This window comes from Barbatula barbatula (genome assembly GCF_947034865.1).
Source record: "Barbatula barbatula genome assembly, chromosome: 4".
In the NCBI taxonomy this organism is placed as follows: Eukaryota; Metazoa; Chordata; class Actinopteri; order Cypriniformes; family Nemacheilidae; genus Barbatula; species Barbatula barbatula.
In genome coordinates this window covers 7,326,609-7,346,854 of record NC_136768.1, presented here as the reverse complement: position 1 = coordinate 7,346,854, position 20,246 = coordinate 7,326,609, and the positions used below count along the sequence as shown (strand labels likewise).

At 39.4% G+C, this 20,246-nt stretch overlaps 3 protein-coding genes across 14 annotated transcripts; all 3 read left to right on the top strand.

Moving 5' to 3' along the window:
* Positions 1-2,105: 2,105 nt before the first annotated feature.
* strap (serine/threonine kinase receptor associated protein) lies at positions 2,106-5,336 on the top strand. The gene is made up of 10 exons (XM_079454838.1): positions 2,106-2,368; positions 2,528-2,652; positions 2,828-2,963; positions 3,069-3,150; positions 3,270-3,342; positions 3,429-3,528; positions 3,640-3,777; positions 3,930-4,066; positions 4,237-4,386; positions 4,639-5,336. The coding sequence occupies exons 2-10, from the start codon at positions 2,541-2,543 to the stop codon at positions 4,698-4,700; spliced, it is 990 nt and encodes a 329-aa protein (XP_079310964.1). The 5' UTR covers positions 2,106-2,368; positions 2,528-2,540; the 3' UTR covers positions 4,701-5,336.
* A 291-nt stretch (positions 5,337-5,627) lies between these two features.
* Positions 5,628-15,840, top strand: tmpoa (thymopoietin a). 12 transcript variants are annotated; one of them, XR_013786543.1, is made up of 15 exons: positions 5,628-5,945; positions 9,783-9,900; positions 10,864-11,013; positions 11,102-11,244; positions 11,953-12,054; positions 12,486-12,551; positions 12,632-12,769; positions 13,148-13,216; positions 13,349-13,418; positions 13,590-13,679; positions 13,760-13,819; positions 14,079-14,303; positions 14,421-14,546; positions 14,779-14,882; positions 15,032-15,840. XR_013786543.1 is itself a non-coding variant. In XM_079454748.1 (15 exons), the coding sequence occupies exons 1-15, from the start codon at positions 5,709-5,711 to the stop codon at positions 15,366-15,368; spliced, it is 2,043 nt and encodes a 680-aa protein (XP_079310874.1). In that variant the 5' UTR covers positions 5,628-5,708; the 3' UTR covers positions 15,369-15,840. The 12 variants fall into 12 exon arrangements, 8 of the variants coding, with proteins under 8 accessions (XP_079310874.1, XP_079310875.1, XP_079310872.1 ...); XR_013786544.1 differs by lacking the exon at positions 13,349-13,418 and adding an exon at positions 13,293-13,348; XR_013786545.1 differs by having other exon boundaries at positions 13,293-13,418; positions 13,628-13,679.
* Positions 15,841-16,678: 838 nt separating this feature from the next.
* Positions 16,679-18,899, top strand: slc25a3a (solute carrier family 25 member 3a; the record flags this gene model as incomplete). Its single annotated transcript, XM_079454388.1, is given in 11 exon segments — positions 16,679-16,686; positions 16,936-17,026; positions 17,068-17,235; positions 17,309-17,422; positions 17,426-17,490; positions 17,638-17,641; positions 17,643-17,811; positions 18,010-18,066; positions 18,069-18,116; positions 18,749-18,835; positions 18,838-18,899. Coding segments are annotated over 11 exon segments (873 nt in total).
* Positions 18,900-20,246: the final 1,347 nt, after the last annotated feature.

The window sequence follows — 20,246 nt, the reverse complement described above, 5'->3', positions numbered from 1 at the left end:
CGGAATGATTCAGTTGAGCCGACTCGGAAAGTTTTTGTATATCACTCGACTGTGTGAAGATTGCTTGGAAAGAAATCGTGATTTGTACAATCATATATAGCACTTACTAGCCACTTCAATCGAAAATGCAACGGAAACGATATTAAACAAAATGCGTGTTTCACGTGAGTTGTGACTCAGTGAACCGGTTCATTTAATCAGATTGACCGAACGAATCAGATCTCCGAAATGAATTAGAGTTTCTCAGAGGTCGTAGTTAATCCCACCCCTGCACGTTAAATGACAATCGCAGTGCATGCTGGTACTGCATGACTCACACGTAGTTTTGCATTTGAAGCTTTCAGCGGTACTGTGTCACTATGGTAATGCCCAGGTAAAGAGGAATCGGTGTTTGCTTTTCTGTCTTCAGGTCATCAAACACAAAATAAAATCTGTGCTCACTAAAAAAAGCCATTTGCAGAACATAGAATGGCCCTTTCAAAATATAAGAGAGGAAAAGGTCTGTGACAGCTTCAATGGATAGTATTGATGGATAATCATTACAATTATGGATAATAAAACGGGTGTACATATATTTGTTTTATTAATGAAAAGATGCGTGATATTATGCAAGATACTTTAAACATTTATTTGTTTTATGCATGTTTGTTTGTTTTTACACATATGTATTCCAGCATTTTTGGTTGGTCTTTAGAAATTTCTCTTGGGTTTTCTTCGAGATACATGTCCCATGACACTGGGACTATCATGAGATCAGAAGGGATTGTCATCGCTGTAGTCGCAATGTTATGTAACATTTTAACAAATTGAGGTTCGGACACATTGTTTCCATCTGGATGTCTCTATGTAAAACATATCTAGCCACATCCTGTCCAGGTGTATCTGACGTGACCACTGAACAATTAAACAAGAAGCGCAATTCCCATTTGATCTGGTACGGGTTTAAGGTATAAATAATAATAAAATCAGTGCCAATTTAATGTTATCCCCAAAACCATACAATTTGTCATATTCTAGCGGATATGTTACTATTTTAATGTGTTTATATAATCTTGCTTATTCCCCCTAGCAAAATTGTTATTTTTATTTACTTTATTTCTTTCTGTTTTTTCTTTTTTACACTACTTGTATTGCTCATAATGTTGTTATTCAATAAAAACAATATAACAAGTGTAATTAGGAACATAATAATGGGCCTATGACACAAAAACTTTATTGTAGATAACCAGATTACAGTTTTGTTCAAATATTATTTTTGATCTGACCCTAGATTAGATGTAGGGCTGTGCAGAGACCTTTAAAGGGGCGGGTGCTCAAAGTGTAAAAGGGGCACATGGAACAAGGCTTTCAATAGGGGGGTGTTTAAAACAGCAATACTGTATAAGTCTAAATGATAGGTGCAAATAAGATATTTGTATAAAGTCTGGGAATAGAAACTGAAGTGAAATAAATTGTCCAAAACGTAAAGGGATAGTTCACCCAAAAATGAATTCTGTCATAATTTAGTCGCAAATATGTATAAATGTTTTTGTTCTGATGAACACAGTAACCAAACCGATCTCATCCCCCATTTACTGCCCAAGAAGGGAAAATAAATACAATGGGAGTCAATGGAGGATGATATGCACACTATAATAATAAATACAATAATAAGTAAACAAGCGCAATGCTCCGCTGAAAACACCACAGGGAGGCGTCTGAACGTGAGGGGTCGGCCCAGGTGAGGTCGTCAAGGTTAAGGTCATCACATGGGTCATTTTATTTAGGGTTAAATTATTCATTAATTTTACTAATAGTAAGCTTGAGCAGGCCTTCACAAAAGTGCCTTAAATTACAAAACATTATACATTTTTGTCTTGATAAAAGGGCACTTTTGGCATCAAGGGCCAAAAAAGGTACCCGAGAGATCGATTCGAAAAACCCTAAAAAGTTTGCTTTCGAATCGCTCTCGCGGTACTTTGATGTCATCGGCCTGTGACACATCTGGGGAAGACACAATATATATTTAAAAAAATATTATTTAAGCTAGAAGTACGATGTATCGGATAAATCGGAGCTTTTAGAGCAACGAGCTCTGAAATAGTTCCCAAATGACGTCTTTGCGCGTCACGTGACCCGCTACTGGCAAATCCCGTGGCGTCGCTGGCCGGAAATGATGCACGCTCTTCACACCAGCGCTTCCATGATGTTCTTGTAGCGTTAGCTAGGGCTCGAGTTTAGCTCGCACACACACACGCGAGTTGCACTTTGTGTAGCTGGTGGCACAGCACTGTAGCTGGGAGTGCAGCTCTGAGCTCCACCATCCTCCCCGACACTTTATTTGACCACTAAGCGCTGTTGTGTGTCGTTGTTGTGTTGCCTTTGCAAGGTAATGATTGATTTCCTTACTAGCTAAGTTGGTGTTAGCCAGCACATCTGTTCTGCTGAATGCGTCGTATTTATGAGTGATTACTTCCATGTATGTGTATACTTGTAGGAGCCACTGTGAATGCCTTGGTTTCTTTTACATATACTTACTTTTCTGTAGGTCTCCAGTGAGTATGGCAATGAGACAGACTCCTCTCACTTGCTCTGGTCACACCAGACCTGTTGTGGATCTGGCGTTCAGTGGAATAACCCCTTATGGATATTTCCTTATCAGTGCTTGTAAAGGTTTGTCATTTTCCTTTGTTTATTGGCCATATTGTAAGGAATATAATTTTGCTAGGCAAGGAATAAATGAAAGTGCCTAGTTGTCATCGTGATTTCAATATGTGACTTAAATGTCAGGCAGAGCTTTAGATATCCACCTGTTTATTGTTTGCGTACATTTTGTTGTCCCATGCAGATGGCAAACCTATGATGCGCCAGGGGGACACGGGGGACTGGATCGGGACATTCTTGGGTCACAAGGGTGCTGTGTGGGGTGCTACATTAAATAATGAAGCGACAAAAGCAGCTACAGCCGCAGCAGATTTTACAGCGTAAGGACTAATAAAGTGAATTTTGGGTTCAGTCAAGGCAAATTGTGTTGCATTTTATTTTGCTCTTGTTAGTTTGTGCTTTGATGTACGTTTTTCCTCTGGCAGAAAGGTGTGGGATGCTGTCACTGGAGATGAGGTCCTCACCCTGGCACACAAGCACATTGTCAAATCTGTGAACTTCACACAGGTAACTTGTTTCCAAAACAATGATGTCACATGAATTGATTATGGCATAAATAGAAAGTCCTTAGAGCACTCGTTGTTAAATGTTGGTGTATACTTCATTAGAATTTGTTTTATCTATAGGACAGTCGATGTCTCCTGACTGCCGGGAATGATAAAATGCTGCGCATCTTTGATCTCAGCCAACCTGAAGCAGGTATGCATGTAAGATGTGCAATTCCATGGCACATAAAGATATCAAAATCTCAATTGGTTCTATAAAACGTGACTTTGGTATTTCAGAACCTCAGGAAATTGCAGGGCACACCTCTGCAATAAAGAAAGCTCTTTGGTGTAACAATGACCAACAGATTCTCTCTGCCGCTGATGACAAAACTATCAGGTAAATGCCATTTCATTGTTTGACCATCAGAGCTTTGTGGCTCCGCCTTTTTGCATCATTCATATCAAACAAATTGCATTGGTTTGAATTTGTGTGCGCTTTTGTGTTTAGGCTGTGGCACAGGAACACAAAGGAGGCAGTGAAGACACTGTCTTTTGAGGTATCGGTTAGCAGCATGGAATACATTCCTGATGGCGAGATTCTTGTCATCACTTACGGGAAAACGATTGCTTTCTACAAAGCCCACAGGTAGACAACTAAAAAGTGTTTGTTTTAAAAACCAACCTCTTATCTGTGATATCTTGCACATATAACCCTGGGAACTACGTTGGAAGAACAACATGTTCTTGAAAATGTACTTAGACATGATAATTGTTCCAATCCAATGTCTGTTTTTTCAGTTTGGATCTGATAAAGACTGTAGACGCCCCTGCTTCTATTCACTCAGCCTCCCTGCATCCCGAGAAGGACTTCTTTGTTGCGGGAGGAGATGACTTCAAACTCTATAAATATGATTACAGTACCCAGGAGGAAATGGGTTAGAATATATTTGCTTTGTATAAATCAAAACGTTTTTGGTTGATGACAAATACTGTATAAAATGTTATAAAACAATAGTGGTGAAGCTAGAAATAAACACTCAATGCAATTGCAATATTACAGTTTTTGATCATTTGAAGCAATGAAGCTTTTGTGTCTCCCATTCAGAGTCATATAAGGGACACTTTGGGCCTGTGCACTGCGTGCGTTTTAGCCCTGATGGGGAGCTTTATGCCAGTGGATCAGAGGATGGAACTCTGCGTCTGTGGCAGACTGCTGTAGGGAAAACGTACGGCTTGTGGAAATGTGTCCTGCCTGGTGAGTTCATTTATTATGGCCTTATTGCGGCAATGTTGGCCAGGACTGTTGGTTTACTCAAAACAAAATCATCTGTATTCTAAAAACCATTCAAATTTCTCATCTATTTAAAAGTTCCTTGTAGATCAGAAATACTCTTAATGCGCATATGCACTGTCACTTTGAATAAAGGCATCTGCCAAATTATTACTTGTAAATGTTGCGATTATGTAACCATCCTGCAGAATACACTAATTCCTCTGTCTCTTACAGAGGAGCTTGCATCAGAGAACTCCGAAGCCCTATACTGCCCTCAACCAGAGATCAAGGCCTGAGTGTGGAGAGTGAGAGAGGAAGCCAAAGGAGGAGAGGTCAGGGGTGGGATGGGTCAAGGAAACCACACCCCAGCAGAGTGCTGTGCCACCACCCTTCTTCACTTGAGACGGACCGAACTGCGAGCATGACTTTGGAGCGTGGCGATTAAAAAGCGAAACGCACACATACACGCACATTGTAGAAGTGAGCATCAGGAGACTGCGGTAGAGCTGAGGGTGCGAGCGTGAATGCTAATCCTCCAGCTGCCTGCTTTTTCTTTGATGCACATGATACACCAGTCAGCTCCATATATAACGGTCTGTTTCTACAGCACTGTGATCACTTTGGTTAATATTTTGCTTTTTTTGTTTTGGTGTTACGACCTGTGCTTTTGGTACATTTGTTTCTTTTTAAGGAAATATATGCAGGAGCTCATGTTCAATTTGATGACATCTCTCAGTGGAAGTGGTCTTGAGGAACGTGTTAAATGTTAATCAATAGTAGTGTGAACTTGTGGTAAATGTTTTGCCCATGAGAGAATGGGAATGCTGGGAAATACGTAAAACTTAACAGTATCTTAAGTTCTGTAATAATTTTGTCTTTTGTTGCAACGTGACAAGTTGTATCATTTGGCCAATAAAATGTTGTTGACATAACTTTAGACATCAACATTTCATTATAAATGTTTAACTGCATCAATTCGTATACTTATAATTTCAAAGCCGTGTACTTTATTCTTAACGGTCCATCAAATGCATTTTGTTTTTCCTCAAACATTCATTTTATCCTCAAAAGTAAATAGCTTGATAAATCTACAAGCAAGACAAGGGCTCGCAGCGCTCAGCCAGTCTGTTTATCGGCCGCGATTTTGAAATTTCCGCATCTACCAATCAGAGCGTTTCTTTCTGCGGCGCCCATCCAATAGGGGTCTCTCTCCTAAGATGGTCACCGTTCGCATAAAAGAAATCTGTATCAGCCAGCGACAGTGTTCTGCTCATGCCAAAGCCCCGTGATAGAGAGTAGCAAACATGTCGGACTTTCTAGAAGACCCGTCTGTGCTCACTAAAGATCGGCTCAAAAGTGCCCTCCTGGCCAATAACGTGTCTCTGCCGAACGGCGACCGGAGAAAGGACGTATACGTGCAGCTGTACCTGAAGAATCTGACCGCGCAAAATAAAAAGAGCACCGAGTCTCCAGAGGTCTTCTCCAGCGACGAGGAACTGCCTCCAGCCCCTGTGGTCTCCAACAAGAGCCGTTCGGGGAGGGTGAGTTGACGCTGGGCATGCTTTTCTTTAGTACCGACTCCTTTGTACATTAATGTATTTTTTTACTCGCACTTTTATAATCGTGAACTTTACGCGCAACGGTGTCGGGAGAGTATTGTCATCTTTTAAATGCTCAGATTCGTTGTTTACCAAATTAACGCGCGCGCGAACGCGTTTGTTAAGAGCGTGGATAACAAGATCATAGTGGATTAATGTCATAAATTTGCGCTGTGCTCGTGCACATGTATCAATACAAACAAACAAACAGGCACCGTTTCCCGCTTAAATACTACAGCTTTTATTTAGGGTTCGTCCACGTGTTATATTCCGCATCAGTGGAAATCGCCAATGTATGAGAGGTAGACTTGATAATGTATAAGAGATCTTACTGCTATATGTCTGTTTACGTGTACGCATCTGATTTAGGCGCGTTCACATCACAGGAAACGTTAAGGCCCCAACACGCCATTAACGTTACACATTTTCACGTGGAAATGTAGGAAGCACCTTACTTTGTTAACTACTATTACTGCGGAATAGTAGTTTTGACCATACTCCGATTAAATCTGGTTACACACATGACATTCTGTTCAATGACATTTCTGAATAGTCCTTTTGTTTTCCTTCAAGATCATATACCTTATCTAATCCAAGCAGGTGATCTTCTTTTCACAGGGTAGTGGAAAACTGTTGTTTCGCAATCCTCAGCAGTAGGGATGAATATATGCCTGGTAATTTTTTAAAACATTGCTTTGTGTACTGTGGTAGTTTGTATGAGACCAGTTTTGCTGCACTTTTTGTAGTCCTTGTGTTGTTCCAATTGCTTCCTTTTGGATAAAAGCTTCTGCTTAATGTAAATGATTGGTAATTTAATTGGATATAAACACGAACGACCTCAACTCTTGTCTCGCACAACAACATAGAACATAGTCTCCACTGTATTAAAGCTACACGTTGGGTGAAATCTTTGTAAATGGTGTTCCCTTGTCATTGACACCCATTTACTGTAGTAAAACAATGAATGGGAGGCTTCGCTATTCTGTTTGTAAACCAATCACACAAATGAGTACTTTTACTCCCTCCCTTAGAATTCTGTGATTTGTTTATTTATGTCAGAAGAGCTCACGGCTGTTTTTATAGTGGGTTTGGTCTCTTTATCGAGGAAATAGTTTCTTGTGATGAGGAATTTGTGCGTTGTCTGCCGTAGCTGTGTGTGCGTTTTGTTCCTCTTTGAAGTTTAGAAGTGTCTTTTGTATATTAAGTTTAGAAATGTGTGGCACACATCTCTGGTATGTTTTAATTGCTGCACACTTACTGTAGGTAAGTCCAAGATGTAATTTGTCGAGGCCATTATAGATGTTGAACTCGAACTTGTTTACTTAGATTCTCTGATAGCTTCGCTATTTTTTTGCTATTCATCGTGTTCCAATAAAGCATTGAAGTCTTTGTTGTGATTTAAATCCCACAATAAGGCAAAATGTGGGTAAACAACGTCTTGCCTCATCATTGTACGTTTGAAAAGCACTGTGGTGGAGTGGTTTATGGTCCGTTCCCCCCGTTTTTCTTGGGTCGAGTCTGTGAACCATTTACGCACGTAAGAGTGTTTTTCGTGGACAGAGGAAAAGTTTTTCCCCTTCATCCTGCTGGAATGCTGTGATTATGAAACTGCTTTTTTGAGTCGGCTGTGTTCCAGATCGACCCCAGTAAAGGCCCCTGCAATGAAACTCAAGCAGGAATGGCTGAAACTCAAATGAGATTCCCTCCTGTCCGTCCTGCCTCTCATAATGCATTCTCCCTCTCCACTTTACTGTTTGCACCATTACATTCAATCACATGGTTTGAGTTGTGGATCAAGGCCGGAGTCCAGGGAATGTGGCTAGATTTGCGTAGTCCCTAGTCTACGAAAGTTCAAGTTTGCATTCTTATTACCTCCTGTCCCGATAGCACCGCCGTCGCCTGTGCTTTGCATGAGCATTGCTTGCTTTCATTTCATTCAGTAGATCTCTATCTGATATTTCTTGTTGCAGTCCATGTGCATTTGTGTGTGAACAGCTAACGTTAATTGCATCTTAAATTCCCTGCACATGATCTTGAATGTAAGATCCACCCAGGCGCCTCTCAGCTGTTTTGTGTGTAGCATTGGATTTATGGGCTGGGGTGACTTTGGTATGAACTTAGATTTTCGTTTGAGTTGAGCAACCCGAGTATTATTTCCTGGCATTTTGTTCAGGTGTGTAATCATGAGCCTGCCATGCATACTTGTTACTTTAGTTCCCATGATGCTATCTTCACTTGCTGTACTATAGGCCAGTGACAGGTTTCCGTGGGCGAAGCATAGGCAGAAAGACTCCCCTGGCCGCTTTAGTCATGAGAGCACGTTTTGGTAGCTTGTTTTTTGACAATGACAGAAGAAGTTCAGATTTTTTTTGTATATGTAAGGTTGTTGAAAGTCAACTGACGTAATGGGTCTGATTCCTGAAACTTTTGTAAATATATGAGTCAATTCCGGGTAATCTGCACGTAAAACAGACCTTCCTGAAACATTCTCCAGATTCACAAATACTTCGTAAACGTCAGATAAATAGATAAATAGTAATAGTTTATTAAATAATTAATAATAGTCAAATTAATGTAGTGTGAATTCCAATCATTCGTGAACGGGGCACGCATGCACGCTCGTTCACAATTATCATAATCCCTGCCTATGAATCACAGCTACACAATGATGTATCTAATAATGCTGGAATTCTCTAGACTTCATTCTCTGGTTTGGCTACATTATATTGCATAAGTGCAGAAGGTACTAATAGGCTATATGCTTACCAATTAAATTATAAACCGTAAAGTCCACCAAAGCATTTTTAGACGGCTAAAATAATAATACCTGGTGCTCTTCTGAAAACGACCAACTGGTGGCCCCCTGAGAACACTTTGGAGGCACTGCACGTTTTTGCGGAGATGCCTATATTTACAACAGTTAGCCTATTTGTTGCTAGTATCTTATTTTGAAGAATATTAGTTGATATGAAAATGCAGTAACCATTCATATTATCTTCTCCATTCTTGTGTATGATGGTTCGTCACTGTAGTGTTAGTCAATGTCCCGCCTCTTCTCCACTGTGATTGGATGGCTGTGTAAAAAAGGACTATGACGTGCTCTGCATTTTACTCAAAGTAAAAAACGATAGAAGACCCGACAGGGCAAAAGAACTTATTAAATATCATTAAGGTACATTGTGCATTAAAATGCTGTGTCGTAAGTTTTACTGATACCACTGTTTATATGTGGTATGGAGCAGGTGTACATTTATTTCCTACCAGCAAACATTTTCATGAATCCGAATGTTGGAATGACTTTATGCACATTTTACACATGAAATAGTTCTGCTCGTGTTTCATAAATGAGACCATGAATGGATGGACGAACTGTCAGGATTAAGTCATGTTAAGTGGTCTGACATCCACACGTACCGTGTAGAGGAAGAAGCCAAGCGTGTATAGTCATGACAAACTGGGAGAGAATACATCTTGTTTGCCAACAGTGGCAAAAACGTCCGCAAATGCAGCTTGAACACATACACACCTGACACATAACATGAGCCTTCTCACTGTTCCCTCCGGGGTATTGACCGCCTCCAGTATTCCCCTCGCTTTGCCTCTAGCTTATGCCATGACATAATCGTGACGTCGGCTCTAAAGAGGTCTTTAGGATTGCCGTAAATGCAAAAATAGCATGTAAATATTCAACCGATGAGGATGGAATAATATGGTCACAGATGATGCTTTTAATTCTACTGTATACTGTTTTAATGATAATATACTTGTTTATTTTTGCAGAAAGCTACAAGGAAAACAGACAAAGTTCGTCCAGAGGAAATCAATGTCACTGAATTGACAGACGATGGTTTAAAAAACCTGTTACTGAAGTACGGGTTGACTGCTGGACCCATTGTAGGTGAGGCGCCATTGAGATCAAAAGCAAATAACAGAGACATTTTTTACAGGTGATGTCACTTTTTCTTTGTTCATACAGTGGCCCTAAAAGTATGTGGACACATGAAGAAATGTAAACTTCTATTTAGTTTGGCTTAACCTAATGACAATTTAAGTATAACATTAGGTTAATCCATATATTAAAAGTTACATTTATTATAAGGATAGCACAAACACCTTTTAAAGTGATCGTTCAACCAAAGCTGAAAATTCTGTCATCATTGACTCATCCTTGTGTCATTTCTAAAGCAGTATGACTTCCTTTCTTCCGCATAACACAACAGGAGATATTTTGAAGAATGCTGTTAACTGACACCCATCCACTTGCATTGGTTTTATGTTTGGTTACTAACTTTCTTGCAAATATCTTATGTGTTCTATGGAAGAAATTCATACAGGTTTAAAACAACAAGAGGGAGAATATGATGACATTTCTGGGTAAACTATCCCTCCAAGCAAAGCAAGTTTGTTCAATGTATATTATTGGGAAAACAGATATAGGCCTAGTTTAAAAACAAAAACATGTAGATTTAGATAGTCTTGAAATATTAAAAGTAAAGCTTGGTATAGAAAATATTAAAAGAAAACTGTTGCTGTCACTATGGTTTAAGTATCTTAAACAGTCCACACTGTTTTACGGACGTTATCAGTAAATCTGATTTACCAGGCATGTGATTGTGCATGTTCTTCCAACTTTCAATGCCCTTAAATGGAAGTTGGAAATAATTTTCATAGGAAGTTAGAAAGAAGTTAGTAGATTATCTCACTGGTTATGAATAAAGGGCCAGATGCAGAGTTAAACTGCTGCTTTTACTTTTCTGTAGAATAAAAAGCAGTTTAAACAATAGTATGATCTACCACAACGTCATTCTCAGTACACTTTTGCTTCTCTGACACGTCTCTACCAACATCTTTCTCTCATCAGCATCCACTCGGAACATCTATGAGAAGAGGCTTCAGAAGTTGTTGGATCAGGGACCACCAGAGGCAGCAGCCCGTCCATCAGAGGCGTCACAGACAGATGGCAGCCAGAATGGCAACACGGATTCAGACCAGTACAGTGACAAGGAAGAAGGTAAATGTAACAGAAAACTGGTTCCTTCATTTGAGCTCTTATGTGTTGTGAAGTTGGATGTTAAGATGCAGATTTGACCATTCGTCAGAAATCATAGCAACAGCACCGATACTTGTGCTCGAGCCGGAACCAGAAGTAGAGCCAGAACCAATCCCAGTTGTGGAGAGGCCGAGCAGGAGTCGAGGAAAAACGCCAGTGACCAACAGAACACGGAGTGCGCAGCACAACAAGGTGAGGGTTGTTTTAAAACCATTCTTTGTGGGTATTATCTATTGGCTGGTATATGGTTACACATATAATATTTACTTAAATGGGCTAAAATTATGAATTAATAGGGTTGGACTTAATATGTAATGTCAGTTTGATGCCATATGAGTACTTGAACGGATTTGCAATTTCAGGTTTCGAACAGAGATGGCGTTATTGAGGCAAAAGTTATGGATTGCAGCTTTTGCTATACTTAAAAACAAAATGAGAAAGCAAAGCATGACTAAAGTAATGGAAGAAATTACTTCTATTCCTTATAACCTTGTATTCAGGTCACAGAGGATCAGCAGCTAGATGTCTGTTTGATATAAAGGGGTCACAGTTAAAACGTTCTGTTCTTCCGTGAAAAGAAATGGCCACATGACGCTCACACCTGTTTTCCCACACCATGCGTTTACCTATACCTATGGAAAAATGTATTGGGTAATGCTATGTAAGTCGCTTTGGATAAAAGCGTCTGCCAAATGCCTAAATGTGAATGTTTAACACACAACAGCGCCACTTGCTGATTAATCCAGAAGTGATCTGATCAAGTCTGATGACTGATTGATATTGTTTGCCCAAGTATGGTCGTTCTCTGTTCTTTAATGATCAGATTGTATTTCATTTCCCTGGGTTCTAAAGACAGCAATGGAGAACACAGAGAATGTTCTAGATCTTGTTATTGTGTAGGAGGATAAACCAGAGGAAGATTGGCCTGTCTTGAACGTTAAGAGGAAGTTGAAGACGTCGTCCTGTTGGCTGGATCAGACGGTTCCCGCTAGTGACGACACTGTAAATCCACCTCTCACTGTTATTTCTGTACATCACCTGGTTTCTGGGTGTTTGCTCACTATGGTGATGGATGGGTGGGGAGAAACACTTTGATCTTTGATTGGGTACGACACTGCTTTGTTTGAGCTGGTATTGCTTTCACAAAATACCTTTGAGCCTTTGTTGCTGTAATATACTTTTGTTACACAGAGCTGTGCGGTTTGTTGTCCTAAAACCCAGAAAAGATTTTCAGAAGACTTAACTGTTTTCTTTTACAATGTAAATTACACAGTTACATACCTTAAAGGTGAATTTCAAAACCGTTGCTTAGAAAAATAGGTATGATGGTGTTAGACAATCATGATTTTTTATATAGTGAGGTATTCTTAACACACATCCTATTACTACAACGGCTCTATAGTAAGAGGTGTGTGTCTGTGCGTTGGTTTCAGGAGAACTCTGAAGTCTCATCTGCAGAGTTCTTTCCTGATACCCAGGACAGGAGGACAGGACCTGTGGTAGGTGTCCTGAAAAAACGTTACAAATGTAACCAAATTATTAGCCTGGTCTCTAGGACCTGCTTATTGTCATGTTCAAGACTGCAGGAAAGGAGTCCCGGCCTTTGCTCACAGACAAAACATCAAAGCTCCTGTCAAAAGCGGAATCTGTGAACCGGCGCAGTGCACCGGTTCGTTCATTTCGCCGTGGTCTGAACGAAGCGACTCCAGCCGACAAGGTGTTTATTTACTGTGCAACCTCAAAAATGAAGGCTGGGCGGTTTGAGGTTAGAAGCGTCAGCTGTTGTATGATGACTGACTCATCTGATCAGAATGTAGAGACAAAGATGAATCATTCATTCGAGTCAGAAGAGAAATAGATTTTTACGTTTTTGTTAATCCATGTATTGTCATTACGATGTAGTTAAGTATTTATATGCATATGTATAATATAATATACATCATTATGTAACTATAAAATGCGTATTGTAATTTAAAATAACTCATACCGCCTAACCTATTGGTTACAATTACATGTAGTGAAATAATCATTTGCTTTCCATGAAGTCTTGCAAGGATTGTCTGAATGTCTCTTTGTAAATGCTACGTCTCTTTAGGATTTCTCTGACGACTCTGTAGTTAAGGGGGTCTCTGTTCCTCTGGTGAGAATAAAAGCCCACACTTTGGTAGGTACTGGGAAGAAGCACAATGAACTTCTTGCCGATCGTATTTATGTTTGTAATTTATACCTTCATATTAAAGACTGTGCCAAAGGAACCGAAACCTTCAAAGCGTTCCTCGGTTTTTGAGTTTGACAGGTCAGAATCCCCCAAACGTCACAGCTCTCTTTTACAGTCCAATGTACACGAGGACGCTCCCGTAGGCGAGGTGCTAAATGTTTTTTAATTTGAGTTTAATTTCATCACTATGATTTCAAATGTTGTCATAGTAGAAAAAATGTTTAGGCAAGCCTTTAATGTTGAAGAGCTTCAAGAGAATTTTACAAAACAGCTTTCTACCGCTTGTTTCGAGATGATAAATCTGGCTTGTGGATTTTAGTTTGATGATTCCTCTGACATCACTTCCCCTCCGATTAGACCGTCCAATCGTGAGCCGCTTGCTTCTCTGCTCAATACTGCTTGTGTTAAGGTTAATGCTGAACATAATTTCATCTTTCTTAATTTGGAAATCATTGAAAAGGATTTTAATTTTAAAACTTGTCCACTCAGGTTGATGACCATGGAATCAAGGATATGCTAAGCTATAAATATGCAAGCCGTTCTCCTGTGGTATGTTTTATGGCTTTAAAGACCAAAACGTTAATGATTTACAGGGTTCTTGCAGTAGAAAACACAAGACAATATATGTATTCTTGGCTATAAATAGAAATTCTGTCAATTAAAAAAACCTCTGAAAACCCATCGAAATTCATTGGTTAACAGGTGTGGGAACCCTGTATCTAATTATATATATAATGGTACACTGTTACAATTTATTTAGCAGCTATGTTTTAAAAAAAGTTAAAATTCGACTGTCTGTTCTTTGAAGGCTTTGTCTCAAGAAACCAAATCTGTCACTGTACCCAAGCTCTCAAAAAATATCCAACCTCATTTGAGTCTGAACCAACCCTTGACTGACCCAATGCGTCGTCTTTCATCTGCCTATGAGTGCCAAAGAGAAGATTTCCCATCATCCCCACTTTCTTTTAGACATTCTGCGTCCCGTTTGGCTTCAGAAGACTCTCTACTCTCAGTCTCAGTTAACCATTCCCAGGTTTGAAGTTGGTCAATTGCAGTTTGCTTTTTAAGCTGTTTTCTTAGTACACTTCTAAATTGGTTTTGGCTTCTTGTTTGTATAAATGATGTATAACCACAAGTCCTGCTTTACCAGGAGAGCTGTGGCTCACCAAAGACCCAGCCCAAGAAAAAGCAGTCCAATATCACTTCTTTCCTCTCCCCAATAACACCTGTCCGAGGGCTTGATAGCATCCAGATGGAGACTAAGCAGACTGCAATGGTAATATAATGAGATGGCGTCTGGCTCCACAGGTGTATAATGGTGATAAGGGACTTCCACGTGTGATGGGTGCTGTAGAGATTTATAAAGCTGTACACACAAACTTGGTTAGCTCTGGTGTCATTACGTTTTTCCTTCTTTGTTTAGGTGAAACGGGGAAGATCTTCAGAATAATTTAGGGCTTTGTTAAATGGCATTCTATATCTCATCATTGTTCTTTCTTTGTACACAGGTCGAAAAGGTGTCAGCCCTTGATCAGACCCCGAGGACGATAGCGAGAGATGTGCTTAAAGAAATATTTCCTGATGAAAACCTCAGCACCCCAACTGGAATCAGGTATGGAGAAAAAATGTGAACGTTGGAAAGTTGTACTCCGTATACCGTTTATTGTAGATTGTGAATATAATGTGCAAAAACATATTTTGTGTTCACGGAATTAAATGTACAATTACTCTATCTTCCCACCCCGATTCATGCTTTCGTAGTGCCACCTGTCGGCGACCAATCAGAGGAGCAGCTGGTCGGTCCCTAGGCGACAAATGGCTTGACGAAACTCGTCTTCGTTATACGGAGCTAAGAGAATCAAACACATCCTACACTGAGACCCGGTTTGTTCCACATGCGGCTGCAGTCCCTCTAACCACTTTCAAACCTGTGGCGCCCCCTGCTGTGAAGACCAGTACACGGCGTGGTCTGCCAGTGTGGGTGCAGCTCCTGCTGTTAAGTGTGGTTGCTGGATTCCTGTTCTTTGTATATCAGGCTATGGAGACTAATGAGGTTGGACTCTTCAAGCAAAGTGGATCAGATAGCACCAGCAAATGAAAGTTGTACACTTAAAAAAACGACCATTTCTTGATTCTGTCAACCCTCTTGACTTCGCAGCCATGGCAGTTCTGGACATTTCCCGGTCTCATTTATACATTGACATAATATTTTGTGGCCGTCGAGTCCTATGCTCTGTTTGTACTCATTTCAGCCTGTTTAGAGGAAGGAGACATGGTTTTGAGGGACAGGAGCATTTATTTGACGTTTCTTGTCTTTGTATGTCGAATGAGTGAGTGTGTGTCTTTGTTTTTTGTTTGTATTTTATTTGACAGATTACTGTGGTGCTGTCCATGAATGGGAGAGTTGGCTATTTACATTTATTTGTTTGTAAACATTTAGTGTCTACTTGTGGCATTTTTCACATGTAGCTCTTAAAAGGTGCCGTATTCATCTTATCATTGAGGCCTCTTCTAGTATTTATGTCTGTTGAAATACAAATATTTTCAATAAAATGTATTTGCAATGTAAATGGATTCTGTTCAATTACTCCTTTTAATGTCATTTCCATTTTAATTCATTTTCTTGAGGTTATTTAATTAAATCTCGAAATGTTGGAATTCTATGTAAACAACTCAAGAACAACAAAAAAATCTTGAAAAAATGAAAGTTGAAGTGGTATATTGCAGCAAGTACTATGGTTTGTCCTATGTCACTAGAATACATTTTTCAAAGATTTTGCTATAGATCTTTGGATTGCTTGATTTATGGGGTGAAGGAATAAGTGTACAGTAGTAATTGTAGAGCCCGTTCTCCATAGACATCGAATTCTGTCCAATTGCATCAGTTGTGCTACATTGGTAACTATAATTTAATTGAATACACTTGAAACTCTGATGCCTTGAGCGGTTGAAGTCAAATGTTTTATAAGCTTTGTGTCTCTTAAATTGGTTGTTTAGTTTGTTTTGACCGTTGAAGTGTAGTGTAGTGACATCACAGAAGGTCCAAATTAAGTAGTCGGGGGTCATCTGATGTCTGAGACCAACTGGCTTCACTCTGGAGACGACAACCAACAAGTGAGCGGATTATATCTTTCTATCTAAGTATTTTGAGGTAGATTTTCGGATAACTAAAACAAAAAACTTTTTTGTTAGCTTTTTACTTTGTGCGGTTGTTAAAACGCAATGATTTTAATCCTCACCTGTGTGCTATAGTCGTAAACCCTCCTCATTAGGGAGAATGTACCTGACTACCCTAACGCAGTTGGCACAGTCAAGTCCTTTCCATACCCGCCTCTTCTCCCTTAAACCTGAAAACACTCAGAAAGAAGATAGTCGACGGTTAAAACATCACCGCTGCTGCAGCGTATAATGGCAAGGTATTCTTCACTCAGTACTCCACTGTACAAAGTCCCCAGGAAACACAAAGTGATGAAAACATTCTGGATTGAATGCATTGTGAATGGAGATACAAGTGTCTGTCAGATGCATGAATGTTATATTTTATTTTAAGAATGTGATTTTTGTTATTTAACAAAATATCTTAGTCACTTTGGATAAAAGTGTCTGCTATGAATACATGTAAATGTATACCATTTTTTGAAAGCTTGTACATATGGTGTTCCTAGACACTTCAGAGGTTTATCATGTAGCTGTCTGAATCCTGTGATTTATCTTACAGCAGTTGTGCCCCTCGACCTCATTAAATGTCGCATTCAGGTATAACTTGTGTCTTGTTTGCTTACGTTGGAATTATCCAGGTTGACCCAGTCGAGTACAAGTCAATTTTAAAAGGCATCTCTGTCACCCTGAGGGAAGATGGTTTCAGGGGGTTGGGCAAAGGGTGGGCACCAACATTCATTGGTTATTCTATGCAAGGTCTTTGCAAGTTTGGTTTTTATGAAGTCTTTAAGGCCATGTACAATGACATGCTTTGAAACAGAAAAATGAAACATTACATCATTCAAGCAATTGATTTACATCTTTTTGTGCGTTAAACAGGAGAATGCTTATTTGTGGAGAACCTCTGTGTATCTGTTCGCTTCTGCAAGCACTGAATTTTGGGCTGATATTGCACTGGCTCCTATGGAAGCATGCAAAGTGAGTATTCAGACATAACCTGGCTACGCAAACACACTGAGAGAGTGCGCCCCAAAAATGCACGCTGAGGAGGGGTTAAACGCGTGAGTGTCTCTTCAAGGCAGACCAACTGTGAGACGTGCCTGTTTGTTTAACTGTTTTTATATCAATGTTTATAAACATAAAAATGTTTATGTAAACCTGAGGAATTGTTTGTTTGCTTGTTCTACAAATGCTTGTTTTCTGTGCAGGTATCTACAAAGGTGTTTATCCTTTGTGGCTAAGGAAGATTCCCTTCACCATGATGAAGTTTGCCTGTTTTGAACGTACTGTGGATATGCTTTATAAGTACATAGTGCCCAAACCTCGCATCGAGTGTTCTAAGCAAGAGCAGCTGGTGGTGACCTTTGTTGCCGGTTACATTGGTAAATCAACCTGCAGAACAGAGTAAAACATTCATGAAAAATAAGGCAATAAATGAATTTTAAAATATTATTCTGTAGTATAACGCTGACTTAGACTGACAAGTAACCTAAAGCCATTTACAAATCATTTTAGCTTCTGAGATGTAGTTGATGTTTTAAATACAGAAATTCTAAAGCTTATTGTGTGTCTTATCTCAGCTGGTTTGTTCTATGCTGTGGTGTCCCACCCTGCTCATTCTGTGGTGTCTGTACTGAACACGAGAAAGGTAGCTCGGTTGTGGAGGTGCTGAAAAGACTGGGACCCGGTGTGAGTCACTGCACCACTCGCATACAAATCTGTCAAAAACTGTTGATGAAATGACTTATGTTTATAGTCAGCCCAGTCATTATCACTCAATAATGCTCAACGGGTTGAACAGGTTTTGTATCACCTTCAAGGAGTTTGTTTTGTCATTTTCACTGGCTACATTGTCCTTCTTTATATGGTTGGTTACTAATAAATGGAGTGATAGGATGGAGTGACACAAGAGACCAAATACTAGCAAAGTAAACCGGTTAACAGTTACTAAAAGAGTTTTGTGGTAACTATACAAAATACTTGAATCGAAAACTAGAGACTTGTGATCAATCATTTTAATGGTTCACTTACATTAGGTAAGTATGCAATACACCATGTGACCACAAGAGGCAGCTGTTGTTCATAAATGTATTCCTGTACATCAATATTTAATTTAAACAAGGCTTATTCAGTAATTGACTTATATTTGTCGTACTTTAAATTATGTTTATATTTAATTTATTTATAAATTAATTATGATAACTTGATTTCATTATGTGCATACATTTGTTGTGAAGGGTATTTAGGTGTAAAATATCAGTGTAGAAAATCAAGAGTTAATATAAGCCCTCCTAAATGTACGTTTTCCGCCTCTCACAGGTGTGTGGAAGGGGCTCTTGGCTCGCATCATTACTATTGGAACGCTGACGGCCCTACAGTGTTTCATTTACGATTCTGTGAAGGTGTACTTCCGTCAGCCCCAGAGATGCCCGAGGCCCTAAAGAGAAAGATGGGCCTCCTAGAATATTAGTTTACCCTCTTAACAACCACATACATAAATATTATTTTCCACATGTAACACATGGTTGAAAGCACCAGTGGGCTGTGGTTTTCACTGTGTCTCTGTACGTCTCTATGAGTCTTAGAGTAAAACCCAAATTGTGTTTTTTTGTTCTTATTTTGCTGTCATTCTACGATTGCCGTTTTAAACACTCGAAGGCACTACTAAGGAGCGCTACTTTGGTATTGAGACCCCACAAACATTTACTCAAGAAACTAGTGACGAAACATCAAATATGAATAAATACCCCTGGCCTAGAAGAGAAAATTGGCAATAAGTGAATTAATTGTTTGTAAAAATAAATGTTTTTATGTGTACAATTTTAATATTGTATGGTACATAATATTGGTATTCCTATATATTTAGTAAAATGTGTATTATCTGTTATAATATCTTATAATATAATTAAATTTTTAAAGAATAGGCATACAGGCTTTATCATGCTCTAGAACAGAATTTCATGTAACCTATCAAGAGAATCAAGAGAATATCCAATCACCATTAAAATGAAACTGATTAAATGATCTTTACTGCATTTGTTTGGATTGATATGTTATTAAACAATGTTAACACGCTCTATAAATACATGTGAATAATGTCCTATTTAATAATGTGCAATTCAGGTGTATTGAAAGGTAAGCATTACTTGACATTTAATTCAATATTTTATGTCAGAAGAGTTTAACCTGACAAGAACTCCGGGAAATAGTACCCTAAATAATCTAGAATCTCCTTTCAATGCACCTTTAATTAGTTTCATTCATGAATGTTTTACAGCATATTGCAATAGTATTCAGCGGCATGATATTGTCACAACGAGTGGCCTGTGCGAATGATGAACTAATACAATCTCTTTGTGATGTCACAATGCCACTGCACACTCTCTTCTCATCCATTTTTATCACCAAGCAACAGGAAAATGGTACCCTGTGACCTCAACCCAGCATGTTTTCTATCACAGCAGAGAGAGGGCTCATTCACATTGCTTAACAGAGGGACAGACACTGTGTGCCCACATTCAGGCATATGGGTTCGAGTGCGAGAGGCAGGCCTGGATGTTTATGTGTATGTGCGTGGAGCTGTACCGTAGTTGGTAGTAGGCTTGTATGTGTCTGTTTTTGTGCATTTGTGGAAATCAAGAGAATATCCAATCACCAAAAGAGACTTGCTAATGCAGTTTTCAGGAAACCAGGTCGCAGAACCATGATGCTGAATTCTGGGGAATTGGCTTTGGTTATGTCCCTCGATTTGCTACTCCCGTTCCCAAGCTGCTCGTGTTGGGGGTTAAAGGGCACAGGGTGCATGTCACTGTATCCT

Coding starts and splice junctions, on each gene's coding strand:
- strap (XM_079454838.1), top strand. CDS start 2,541: ATGGCAATGAGACAGACTCCTCTCACTTGCTCTGGTCACACCAGACCT. Junction 4,067..4,236: donor CAGTACCCAGGAGGAAATGG/GTTAGAATATAT, acceptor TCTCCCATTCAG/AGTCATATAAGGGACACTTT. Junction 4,387..4,638: donor GTGGAAATGTGTCCTGCCTG/GTGAGTTCATTT, acceptor TGTCTCTTACAG/AGGAGCTTGCATCAGAGAAC.
- tmpoa (XM_079454746.1), top strand. CDS start 5,709: ATGTCGGACTTTCTAGAAGACCCGTCTGTGCTCACTAAAGATCGGCTC. Junction 5,946..9,782: donor ACAAGAGCCGTTCGGGGAGG/GTGAGTTGACGC, acceptor TTATTTTTGCAG/AAAGCTACAAGGAAAACAGA. Junction 11,014..11,101: donor GTACAGTGACAAGGAAGAAG/GTAAATGTAACA, acceptor ACCATTCGTCAG/AAATCATAGCAACAGCACCG.